Raw genomic sequence first — 13,502 nt, 5'->3', positions numbered from 1 at the left:
TGGTATAATTCCTTTCACCATGTTGTGCCTTCAGTTTATCATTGGTATTTAATTGGTGTGTTTGTTTTTTTTAACTCACAAGGAATTATCACTTCTACAATTTGATGATTTATTAATGACTGGTAACAACTGGAAGTCAGCTCACTGGCCTTGATTGGATGTTTATGCGTCCTCCTTGCATCTGGTATTAATGTTGGCTTTTTTCTAAGTTTTCGGCCCAAATATTGCATGAACCAGCTAGTAAGGCCTGAAAATCGACTGAAGGTGATTTGAGCAGGAATTTTAAATTTATTCTGTGTACCCAGCAAACTACTCTCGTGTTCACAAAATACACCATTGGATATTTAACGAATGTCCATCTGAGGAACCACGCTGTCCATTGTCTCGTCTTCTTCACTTTGGTCTTTTCACGACTCTGAGCAGGATTTTGGAATACCATCAGCTGGCCATTCAGAGGCAGAGTTGAGGCTGGTCAGAATATTGGCCATGATTAAAAAAAAAATTGACAGAATCAGAGACGGGTACAGGAAAGGTTGAAATGAGACAAAGAATCACTTTAGCGATGTTTTACAATCCGTTAAGAAATCGGTTATTTAAATCGCGGTATCCGGTTTGCTGCAGCCAAAGCTGATCGATTTGATGCAGTATGAAAAAGCAAATTAATTTTTGCATACTGGAATGTGCAGACTCAACAATAGTTTACAATATGAAGAAAGTGGTACCACAATTATAGGCATGGAATTTGAAAAAGTTTTCGATCGACATATATGCCATCAGTGAAGTGAGAAAATTTGGGTCTCGTTTATTGAGAGTTAGAATGTTTTTTTAATTTTTATTGGAGTGGCATCCTGGAAGGTAACTGCTGTGAATCAGGTATAGGCTTTGCAATCACCAATCACATTCAGCTATTGGGACCATACTCTGAACGGAACGTCGGTGCTGCTGAAGCAGTCTCCTGGGCTATTGGACACATTCCTGGACGGGTCGCCACTCCAACGCAGGATACTTGAATGGCTCAATCATTCCAGCAAGCTGGCACTCATTTTGCCGACCTCGGAAGGATGACGGGCTGAGTCAACCCCACCTGGTATTGATTCAACGGCCGAGCAGGGTTTTTAACTCCGGACTCTAGGATCCCAAGCCCGCCACCCTAACCATTAAGCCAACACCAGGCATGGTCAGCTATCAGAGCCACTAAAATCGATCAACGATCAACTAATGACGTGACGTCTGCAACTAGCAAATAACAGGCACGTTATTTTTGTATGTGCTTTTGCACCAACGATGCAGCATTCTGATACAGAAAAGGGGGCATTCTCCACCCGCCTCAGCATGTCATTCCTAAAGCCGGTAAGCATTCCGATACAGAAAAGGGGGCATTCTCCACCTGCCTCGGCATGTCATTCCTCAAGCCGGTAAGCACAAATCGGTCATTTTCAGTTACTTTTATGCATGTGTGGGAAAAGCCCACACCATGTGGGTTGGCGTAATCGGACACTTTTGGCATCAGCTCGACATGGGATGATGAAGGAACAACTCACCATATCCTTTTCCATACACTAAAGGTTAAAGCACAGTATGCCAGCAGTGCACAAACAAAGAGGGCGACTGAGCCCTATCCGAAGGCTCTTACTACAGGGAAGAAAAGCCCTTAACTACACAAACACAACCAGCAGGTCTATGCATGAATTTTAAAGGCTGCCCCGCCCCCCGGCCTCCCTAACCCCCACGTAAACCGAGCGCAGCCCCCTGGCCTGGATCTTAGTTTCTCGACAATGTCAACTAAGGCTAGGCCAAACCACTTATAAATTCATCCAACAATTATCTTAACTATTAAATTATAGGAGGCTGGAGAATATGAGACTGTCTGTCTGTAACCAGCCTTACCTTACTATATCTATTGTTCTACTTCCATGGTTTCAAAATCCCCAAATTCCCATATATACAATCATCAATTCAAAAAAAAATCAAAATCCTGCTCCCCCTTCAAATATTCACCAGTGATCCTGGGGCAGTGAGAGCTTTCAAGCAAGATATTTGTTGACAAGATGCTTCACTGTCATAATCAGGCCAAATTATTTTCATAAATGTCAGGTATTTGTCATAAAACGGCAATGGATTTCATTCCTGATGGCAACAATAGTTTCTTGAAAGGTTCTTCATGCTTTTGATATTTTTGTTTTTGTTTGTTTCATCTTTGCACTCACTGCGACTTGCTTCAACAGATGCAGTCCATTCTCTACGATTAAAAGCAAGAACAATGTCTGAAGAACTGGCATGGAAACTCACGAATCGCACCCCATTGCATCACAATCGATCTTCAAATATTATGGTTTAAACACTGGGCCCGACCCAACCTGGAGCATGGTCAAGCTGGTGCTGGAGGTCTCGGGCTCTTAGCAAAATTTCTCCCTGGGCCCATCCCCATTGCTTCCAGGTTCTGTTATTTCCACAGACCTACATCACGATCCAAGCATCATGGTGAGAAATGTCGGGCCGAAGTGGCTCCTTGGAACCTCACCTTTTTTTTTTCTTTTTTTTTTAACCACTCCTTTACTCGGGCTTCCAGAAAAGAGAGTGCTGGTGATCCTTAAAAGTGCACGCCATAATGCAGTTCAGAGCATCAGGAACATTTTTCACCACTTCTGGTTCGTAATACAACGGAGGAAAACAAACATTTGGTCACCACACGTGCACGAGAAGTTTCCAGGTGATCAATCCTGTTTCCCTTCGTACCGAGGCCTTTTCGGCCTTGAGCTTTAAAAACATTTCATTACATCAGGCCATATACAAAACTGCTTGCGCAATGAAGAATTAAGTGGGAGGTCCAAAACTGCAGTGGCAGTGACTTGCTGCAGTTTCTGTCTGAAACACCACACCAATGGTAGTTATGCATGCCCCAACATTTCCGCAACTGCCTTTTTTTTGTCGGGGTTGAGTCCTTTAGCCTTTGCCCGTCCCAGGACTGATGCACAAGGCAGTTCGGTCCTCTCCTGCAAGGCACTGGGCAAAGGCTAAGAGTCCCATATAACCAAAACCCAATGGAAATGGATTTGAAATCGGTGTTGACCTACTCCGAGATGATCCAAAGTTAGAGCCACACCTACCCTTAGCCAAGAGCTTCTATGGTCGCTCCATCTTGGCAAATACCCTCATCATCAGATATCTGGGGCATTTCATGGGGGCCATTGAGCAGACCTGCCACGTCCTGCATGAGAAGTATCACCTTTTGGTCCAGGACTGCTTATTCAACATGTTCACAGTGAGCCTACATATCTGTAGGCAATTCCTCAATCCCCAATCCACTACCTGGAGACCTGCTCAGGAGGGGGATGGTCGCCGGTCACCCCGTTGAGTACTGTAGTGTGTATGTTTATCATTGTATCTTTGTATCAGGATTTTTGGTTTGTGCCAAATAGTATTTATTTCCCAATGGCAGGTGTGCACGTCTGCGTGCCATCTTTACCGCGCAAACATATTTTGGTATGTTTGATAATCTTTGGAGAGGAGTTAAATTGGAATAATTTGGGAGATTATGGGGTGTTTTGACACGTCGTTAGATTGCATAGCACCTGCCACCGCTGATGATTGGCCTCAAGTTCCATGTCAAATTTGGCCTCAAGCCGGCCATCTTCGAGGTGAATTACTTCTGCATGCTACAGTGAACCAAATCCAACTAAATTTCGCATGTTTCCTAAGGGCACCCAAAGTATGGTTTTTGTCTGGGTAGCATATATGGGGGAGGAGGTTCAGGGTGGAGTGAAGACCCCATTCCCTCAATGTAAATGTGTCATATAGTGCCACCCGGTGGTATCCAGTATTGCAAATCATCATCTTAAGATATAAATAGGACTGCACCTCCTGAAGCTCACCTTGATCAGGAGGAACAGTCACTCAAATTCCCCACAGACCCCCATCGACCCTGATTTTTTATTATTATTATTTTTTTTTACGCCATGAACAAACTTTGGTACATCACAGGCGATGAAGGTTGGTCAAGTTTCATTGAAATCGTGTGCGTAGTTTCGGAGAAGAGCAAATACCTATTTTGGGATGTCAAAAAACCCCCCAGTAGACCCCCTTAATTAGCGCAGATTTTGATGCGGTCATTACATCTTTGTTAGACATCAGATATGAAGGTTGTGGCCAAATTTCATCAAAATCGTGTGTTTGGTTCAAGTGATAATGACTGAAGTGTTCACTGACTGACTGACTCGCTCACGGACACTGCTCGATCACATAAGCTCACCTGATTAAAGTCCAGGTGAGCTAAAAAATAATGCCTCCAGCAACTTTGTCAACTTAGGCATAATTTTTTTTTAAAGAACTTGATCATATGCATTACGGTGATGTTGAAATCTGAGTGAGAGTAATTCAAAATGTTTAATTTCACTCATTTTTTGTAAAGTGGACGTTCAAATCAAAGCATCCAACACTGAGCTTTGTAACGAAGCGGAAGTGATTTTTACTCACGCCATACATACGCAGCAAGGATGGTTTGATGAAGTTAATGTTAGCTGACTTCCAAATAGATGGAAGATGACCTCGAGCAAATTAGTTGGAGAGTAAAATGAACAGACCATTTCAAGTACTTGCTGTCTTGATTAAATCAGTCAGCAAAGCGACAGGTACTTTTGCTAGTTGGACATAAACGTCAATTTCTGGAAGCAATATTACCATGTTTCTTTATCAATCAGAATATGTTCACGCATTGCTTTTATTTTTTTTTACTCATGTCTTTATTTTGAGGATTTCTTAACGTAAAAAAATTTCAGCCCTTGCAGAAATGCAAATATTCCTCCCACAGGACATTCCTGACTCTAGTGTCTCTCCCCGGCTATTGTCCCCTCCAATATGGTTTGCCTGAACCCGTCCTAATGGTGGAGTTGCACTTTACATCAATAACTCCATTCTCACTGTCCTTGTTCTGATCTTATACCTCCCAACCCCCAGGAGTACCTTTGGCTGCAACTTCCCCTCTGTTCCCATCTCTTGTTACCTTCGCAAACTTTGTTGCGAAGGTTATGTTTTGATCGCTGTGTATTTATTTATTTATTTGTGAATATGTGTGTTTGTTACTTAGGAAATCTAAAGATTTTGTAAGTATATTGATGACTTCCGTTTCTGTTTGTTTGTTTGTTTGTAGGCACGATAACTCGAGAACGGAAGAAGCTACCAATGTCAAATTACACCACGTGGTTCAGGAGGGTGATGGCTAGTGCTGATTAGATTTTGTTCAAAATCGGTCAAAGGTCAAGGTCACAGTGAGGTCAAATATTCGATTTTTGATGGTTTGGTGCAGATAACTCGAGAACGGAAGAAGCTACCAATGTCAAATTACACCACGTGATTCAGGAGGGTGATGGCTAGTGCTGATTAGATTTTGGTCAAAATCGGTCAACGGTCAAGGTCACAGTGAGGTCAAACATTCGATTTTTGATGGTTTGGTGCAGACTCATCGTAGAAACTTCTGGTTTGCGTCGCTGCCTTCTCCAGAGACAGCTTTTATTAGACAAGGTCAGAGGTCAAGTTGACGATTTCGTAAGTACCAGTCTGCTTGTTTGTTTGTTTGTTTGTTATTCGCATAACTCCAAAAGTATTGAACTGAATCGCAGCAAATTTAGTGGGATGATTGGTTATTATCCGAGGACCATTTGATTAGATTTTTGGAGCGATCGGGTCAAAGGTCAAGGTCATGAAAAGGTCAAAATCGTCTTTTTACCATAGCGCGGTCAATTTGTATCCAATTTGCATGCAACTAATGCCAAAATGTTCAGAATTCAATGCCCTATCTTGTGATATGTGACATGACACAATGACGTAATAACCCTTATTAGCGGTTGGGAGTCAAAGGTCAGGGGGGGTCACGACATTGCAAAATGTGCGGTTTTAGTCATAACACGGTCAATTCTTATCCGATTTGCCTGAAACCAACACCAAAATGTTGACTGTTCTGTTCCCCACACTCTAATACCAATTACAAAATTAAGAGTACAAAGGTCGAGGTCATGAAAAGGTCAAAATCGTCATTTTGCCATAGTGCGGTCGATTTTTATCCAATTTGCATGCAACCAATGCCAAAATGTTGTGAATTCAATGCCCAATCTTGTGATATACGATATGACACAATGACGTCATTACCTTTGTTAGCGGTTTGGGTCAAAGGTCAGGGGGGTCAACGACCTTTATTATCATAACGCGGTCAATTCTTATACAATTTGCATGTAAGTAGATTCAAAATGTTTAGAATTCAATTCCCTATCCTGTTATGTGTAATATTTGACAGTGACTTTATTGGTGAGTTTAAAGCATTGACGGGGGGGGGGGGGGGGTGGTCACTGAACTTACAAAATGTGCATACCTTAGTGGCACGTACACACACTAAACAAAAATGTTCCTTTTTATAAATTAGGAGCCAGCTGACGTATTACTTTTGGATTGCGCAACCACAACCAGCTGATGTCAACCATTCTAAACAAAGCACGATCACCTGATGTGTGCTTCAAATGTGTCATTCTTATGTGCCATTATGCTTTTGGCTGCTGGTGCAATTTGAAGATATTAAAAAATAAAAGATATGCACATTTTACAGTTGTAAGGATGCAGGTAATAAAAACGGATTAGCAGGCAAAAACATAGTTCTCTCCATGCAAACCAATGGGACTTTGGCACCAACAGAGGCGTATTTCACAACTTATAGTTCTATTTATCGATACTACTTCAACCCCCTATCGTGCAACTAGCTAATGTCATACGCTCTACATATAGTACACACAGCTGAATTAGTACTTTCAGATGTCATACTTTCTGAAAATGAATGTGTGTTTGTTCACAATAAATAACTTATTTAGAAAAACAGAAACTCATGTGTGCTAAATGCCCCTAAAATGCCAGAAAATAATTTCTTATGTGACCAGTTGTCATCAGATTGACTTGACACCGACACCCAAAAAGGTCAGGGAGTTCATACAGAAATTGTACAATGTATGTGAATCAGTGTCAAACAGCAGGGAATTTAATGTTTTTAAGCCATCATAACACATATGTGATGGCAGATGTGGTATGGGATTAAATTCCCTCACAATCAATGATTTCTGGGGGGGGGGGGGCAAAATGTAGTGTTGACGAAGGTATGCGCTCTACTGAGTGCCCGTTCTAGTTTGTCTGTGTTGAACCTTCCTCCAAACAGTGATGACTCCATCTACATCTCTCTCAGACAACATGGACTAACTTTTAACCACTCACCCCAACTATATCTTCCTCGTATATGGTGATTTCAATTGTCACCATGCTTATGGGATTCGGATTTCTCCCAGTGACAAATGCTCCCTTCTGGATTTGGTGATGACAAACCTCTCCACAAATGTCTCCTCCTCCTCGTATTCTACTCCAATTGATTCTTTTGAGCATATGCCTTTGAAAGTCAACATCTCTCTGGCTATCCTCAAAGAGCTGCCTCAGTGTGATGGAGCCTGGAAGTTCACCCAACCTCACTGGCAGGGACTGCAAGCTGCACTCTCATGTCAAGATTGATCCTTTGTTTTCACCTCTCCTGATATTAATATTGCCTGGGAATTCTTCCACAGAAACATGCTCTCCCTCATGCACAGATTAATCGCATCTTGTCTTCAGTTATCCCATCCATCCTCCCGCCCATGATACACTGAATCGGTGTGGTGAGGCAGTTGCCTGAAAACAACTTGAATTCTCCTCCTGGAAGGCAACCTCAAGCCATTCCACAGATCATGCAACAAGTGTATGTCCACTCTCAGAAGATCCAGAAAAATATCTGTCCACTCTCAGAAGATCCAGAAAAATATCTGTCCAATCTCAACATTGAACCTTCAAAGTTGTCTCCCTCCTCTAAAAAAAAACCTGATGGCACCTTGTTAAGTCTCTCTGGTGTATGCTCCCCCTCCATCCCTTCCCTCTCTTGATATAGCAACACAACCACCTTTGCACATGAGAAGGCTGAATTCCTCTATTCTGTGTTTTCTTCTAAACCTTGTGTATTGAATCGCTTGCTCTCTGTACCCACCCTACCCAGTCATACCCAACTGCTCCTGGACTCAGTGTATTTTGCACCTGAGAAGGTGGAGAAGTTTCTGGAAACACTCAACTGATTCTGTAACTGGACCAGGTGGCATCAGCTCACATGTCCTTAAAACCTGCTCTGCTGCTCTTGCATGTCCTCTTTCTGCTCTTTTCACCCTGTCAATTGCCAGAAGTTATCTCCCATCTCCTGGGAAATCAGCCAACATCATTGCATTGCATAAAAAGGTACAAAAACGGATCCCCTTAACTACAGACCTATGAGCTTACTTTCAATCATCAGCATGGTCATGGAATCCATCATCGCAGTTGATGTAAAATTCTTCCTTTTTTCACCAAAGGCCTCATCTCGGATCACCAATTCAGTTTCAGACCAGATCACTCTACCTTGGATATGCTGCTTTACTTTCCCAACAATTGATGGAGGCCCTCAATGTCAGGCATGAGATCAGGGCTGTCTCTCTAGACATATCTTCACCTTTGATACAGTCTGGCATCCAAAGCCAACTCCATACATGGCTTACTGACTTCCTCTACTCTCAGAGCCAACGTGTGGCTCTCAATGGAATTCTGTTGTCTCTTCTATCTGTTAATGCTGGATTCCTCCAAGGCAGTGTTCTGCGCCCAATCCTATTCCTAATTTTCATCAACCATCTCTCTAACTTCGGAAAATCCCTTTAATCTGTTTGCTGACAACTCCACTTTCTGCCGGAACATCCCTCATCTTTTGGATAGGTAGGCAAAAGCCTCTTCCCTCTCCTCAGACGTTGACAAAATCACAAGCTGGTCAAACTCTTGGCCGATGTCTTTCAATCCTGACAAAACTCACTCACTCTCTCTCCAAAACAACCATAGTGCATTCAAACTCCTGGGTCTCACGATCAAAGGTGCTTTAATCTTTCTTGGGCAAACCATATTTCCAAGTTGGACTCCAAAATCAGTGACAGAATCGTCATCCTCTATCATACAAAGTCTTTCCTTGGCACACCTGAGCTCCTATCCATCTACAAGGCCTTCATCCGCAGCTTGATGGAGTACTGCTATCTCCTCTGGGCTGGCACCCCTACCTCTCACCTTACTCAGCTTGACGCTTTGGAAACCAGGGCGTTCAAGATTGAGGAGCTTGTGGAATCTCCCACGATGAAGTGGAGTCTGTGGGCCTATCACTTTCCCATCGCAGACAGGTCGCTAGTTTCTGTCTTCTACTGCCTCTTTTCTGGTCTTGCAACCTCTTCTCTTTACGTGCTTTGTCGTCGTCCCCATCAATCCCCTTATGGTGAAAATACCTAAATCCAGGAATATTGCTCACCTCCACTCATTTGTTCCACTTTCTTTTCCTCACCTGTGGAACCAAGTTCCACATTATCTTCAATCTCATTCAGGTCTTCATCACCATTTCAGATCATCTCCCATCCAAAACCATGATCTTTTGTACTTCTCTTAACCTTCCCCCTTACCTCAACCCCCAAACCCACCTTCCAAATTTCCAGTTTTTCCCCTCATAGTTTGCTTCTGTATCCATCTTGTCCACCTCGTGCATCCTCCCATACCCCTCATTCCTCCCCACACCCCTTATTTGTCCAAGTCTCCCTCTATTTTGTCCTTCAACCTTACTGTGAGTCCCCCCCCCCCACTTTCTTCTCTCTACTGTTCCTTTTGTTCTGTTGCCTCCTGATCCATTTTGTGTTCTTGCTCTTCCATGAGCCTTGACTCTGCATACAAAAAAAATCTGTAGATATCACGTTTTATGCTGATAAATGTGCTTCGTGCTCCATACCTAAGATTGTTTGGTTACCAACCAGGTGGAGGATCGTCGTGCAAAAACAGAGCGAGAGCTGGTGGGCCTGCGTATGCGTCACACAACACTGCAAGATCAGTATAAATTTAGCAAGGAAATGCTGCACAGAACAAAGGTGAGACTATGAAGTGATACGCATTGCATATACCTGCCAATTTGATTCCCAGCAATGTGGATTGTCAATACAGAGAAATTGTGCATGATTAAAACGTGTTCGGAATGTTTGTAATAACCCTGCCTGACGCAGAGGTCCGACAAGATATGTAAACATCATGCAATACAGTGCATAAAATACACATGGTGCACAATGGTAAGTGTTGCGGTCTGAAAACGATAAATATTGTGACTGCTCTGTGAAACCGTCACTCCCCAAGGCAATGGCACACAACATTTAGCAGTTCTTGAGATAGTTATGTCATTATTATTCATTTCAGATTGCTCTTTCCTGATGTGTCATGGGTTTATGGGTCAATCGATGTGTGTTGAGTGGGATTAGTCATTTTTTTCTTCTCATTCTTTTCCTATCTTGCTTCTGCGCACATGAGCCTCTCCTTCACACATGCATGCACACCAATGCTCACAACAAATAGGACACCTGCAGTTCATTAGCACTGGGGTTTTCATACTAGGGTCCGGGTCCCTTTGTGGGTCCGAGAGAGGGCCGCAGGTGGTCTGCGGTAAGATGAAAGAAAAGAAAAAAAAAAGAATTCAATTTTTTAAAACTTTTTTATTTTTATTTTTCACTCATTTACTGTTACCTGTTGGCGCCGACAGGCCACAAGCTAGGCCCACCCAGGAGCCACTTTTCAGTAAAAAAAATATCCATCCAGGTGAAATGCAATAACCAATAACTAAACTAAAAGTGAACCTTGGCATTATTTGCTTCGCCAAGCTTTTATGAAACTATAATAGTGGTGAAAATAGCTGTTATATATTTTGTTGTTGTTAGGGGATTTCAATGCATCGAGTGGCACTGATAAGGATGGTTATAAGACACTTATTGGTCCCCATGGGTCGAGAAATGTGAACAAGAATAGCACTAAGTTCCTTGATTTGCAAGAAGTCGTGGACTGAAGTTGGCTGGTTCATGATTTCAGCACCCGCAGGCTCATCGCTGGACTTGGTATTCTAGCACTTGCGATGTGGCAAAGGAGATTGACCATGTGCTCGTTGATGGTCACTGGAGGATGATCCAGAACTGCATGGTCTACTGAAGTGCTCAGTTCCTCAATAACGACCACAGGCTTATAGCAACTCTGAAGTTGCAGCTTAAATCTGGGAGAATGGTACCATCCTGGCCAAGGCTGGATGTTGGCAAGCTCAAGGGTGAAAGGATAGCTGAGGAGTTTGCGAACAGGCTGAGTGGGGATTTGGGGGGGGGTTGGGTGCTTTGGGGAATCCTGAATAGCTGGAGAGTGCCTTCAAGACCACCGTCATTGATGTTGCCGGTGGATGTCTTGGAACTCACCGAAGGGTGAAGAAGAATTTTGTCTCTCGGGACACTGGATCCTAAATACCATTGACCGCAGTCGCAGGGCCAGGCATATTGGCAAAGCTACGTTGTTCAGGGAGGTGAGGCATAAAACTGCGCATGCACTGAGGGTGGACAAGGAGGCCTATGTGAGAGAAATTTGTGAGGAGGTGGAGCATCACCTGTGGTCAAGAGATTCTCATTCCGCTTGCAGGGGAATTTGCTCATTGCGTTCCTCTAAGCCCGTCCCTTGGTGTACTGCAGTTCGAGCGGAGGATGGAGGATGGTGGTGTCTTGACAGGATTCCGAAGTGAAGGCCCACTGGCCAAGTTACTTTGAGCGGCTGTACGAGATTAATCCACCAGTTGTTGAGTTGGATGTCAGGGATGCTATTATCCTTATTGCTGACCCTCCAATCAACTGTGATCCACCTTCGCTTGTGGAAACACAGGCTGCGGTGAACCGGTTGAAATGGGGGTAAATCTCCTGGGATCTGTGGCATCCATGTTGAACTTCTCAAGGGAGGTGTAAATGCTGAACTCATGTCGTTCCATGCGGTTCCGTGCTCTACCTGGAACACAGGCATCATCCCAACTGACTGAAAGAGGGGTCTTGTTGTCCCTCTCTAGAAAGGGAAGGGTGATTGCCAGGACTGCAACGACCGAGGCGTGACGCTGCTCTCAGTGCCGGGCAAGGTCTTTGCTGGGATAATTCTTGATACGGTTCGCCACCATCTGCTTGAGCACCAGCTCTCAGAGCACTCAGGCTTTACACCACAGATGTCAATGATTGACTGTATCCTTGCCCTTCGGGTCCTCACCGGATGCAGATGAGTTTTGCCAGGGGCTGCTTGCAGCCTTTGTTCATCTCTGTAAAGCGTTTGATTCAGTGAATTGGGATGCCCTCTGGAGGATTGTTGGTCTTCGTGGAGTGCCATCAAAACTGATCAATGTGATGTCTGAACTATATTCTGGTACTGAGAGTGCTGTGAGATGTGGTGCTTCCATCTCTGACTTATTTCCAGTTGTTACTGGAGTTCGTCAGGGGTTTTCACTGGCCCCACACTTTTCAGCGAATGAATGGATTGAATTTTGGGGAGGATGTCGGAGAGATCAAGCTGCGGTGCATCGTTTGGGAATGTCAAGGTCTCTGACCTTGATTTCACAGATGATGCAGTCATCTTTGCGGAGACTCTGGATATCCTTTTGGGTGCCCTCGAGGTGCTGAATGACGAGTCGGAGCCGCTGGGATTACGGGTTTTCTCAGCCAAAACTAAGATCCAGGCTTTCAATGACATCTTGGATGCTGCTATCATCTTGTCTATCTGTTTGAGGTGAGGATGTTGAGGTCACAGAGAGATTCATTTATCTTTGCAGTAATATTCATGTCTCTGCTGGTTGTGAGCCAGAGGTCGATAAACGTCTGGGTCGGGCCTGGGGAGTCACCGATTCACTGTATTATGGGGTGTGGCGCTGTCGGCGCCTGTGGTGGATGACGAATGTCCGAGTCTTCAGGTCCTTGGTGCTTCCAGTCTTGCTCTACAGATGTGAGACTTGGACTCTGATTCGGGATCTGATATGGGGACTTCATTCCTTTGGCACCAGGTCTCTTCGGAGGATCTTTGGCTATTGCTGGTCGGACTTTGTGTCCAACGAGCGGTTGCTGAGAGAGACTCAAATAATATTTGTTACCCACATGGTCCGTGAGCATCAGCTGTGGCTGTATAGACATGTGGCTCATTTTCTTGGTGCTGATCCTGCTCACCAGGTTCTGTCAGCGAGGGATCCTCGTGAGTGGAGGAGGTCTCTGGGCCGACCAAGTGCCTCGTGGTTGCCGCAGATTGATCGGTGATCTCAAGGGGATGGGGATGGGCCAGACATTTGCCTGGGGTTTGGCTGGACGGAGGCCCCTGGAGTACCGGCTGAAAGTTCCCCTAGAGTACTCGCTCAGCTTGCTGGAGTAGCCCAGGAGTACTCGCTCAGCTTGCTCATAATTCAGCTCAGACATTTGGCTGGTGGTTCACATGATTTCTTGGCTTGGTGGAGTGAGGCGGAATGGAGTCCACAGAGCGGAGTGCTGGAGATTCAGGCACCAGCCCGAGCGTAGTCATTAAAGCCAATAGAATCAACACATACAGACCTCCTTACACGTTCTTCTTCTTTCTTTCCATCTCGTCTGCTG

The 13,502-nt window shown here is 44.3% G+C and overlaps 1 protein-coding gene across 3 annotated transcripts in view; it reads left to right on the top strand.

The window, feature by feature from the left end:
- The window catches only part of SPDL1 (spindle apparatus coiled-coil protein 1), a 68,685-nt gene that overhangs the window by 17,209 nt on the left and 37,974 nt on the right, over positions 1–13,502 (top strand). For all 3 annotated transcript variants that reach the window (XM_085897884.1, XM_085897883.1, XM_085897882.1), the window contains exon 7: positions 9,855–9,965. In XM_085897884.1, coding sequence (XP_085754010.1) covers positions 9,855–9,965 — 111 coding nt within the window. The remainder of the gene's footprint in view (positions 1–9,854; positions 9,966–13,502) is intronic.

This window comes from Eptatretus burgeri, chromosome 10 (assembly GCF_056783735.1).
Source record: "Eptatretus burgeri isolate ZD-2024b chromosome 10, Ebu_testis_v1, whole genome shotgun sequence".
Taxonomy (NCBI): Eukaryota; Metazoa; Chordata; class Myxini; order Myxiniformes; family Myxinidae; genus Eptatretus; species Eptatretus burgeri.
Note: the sequence above shows the minus strand (reverse complement) of the source record. Positions and strands in the feature narration are given on the sequence as shown.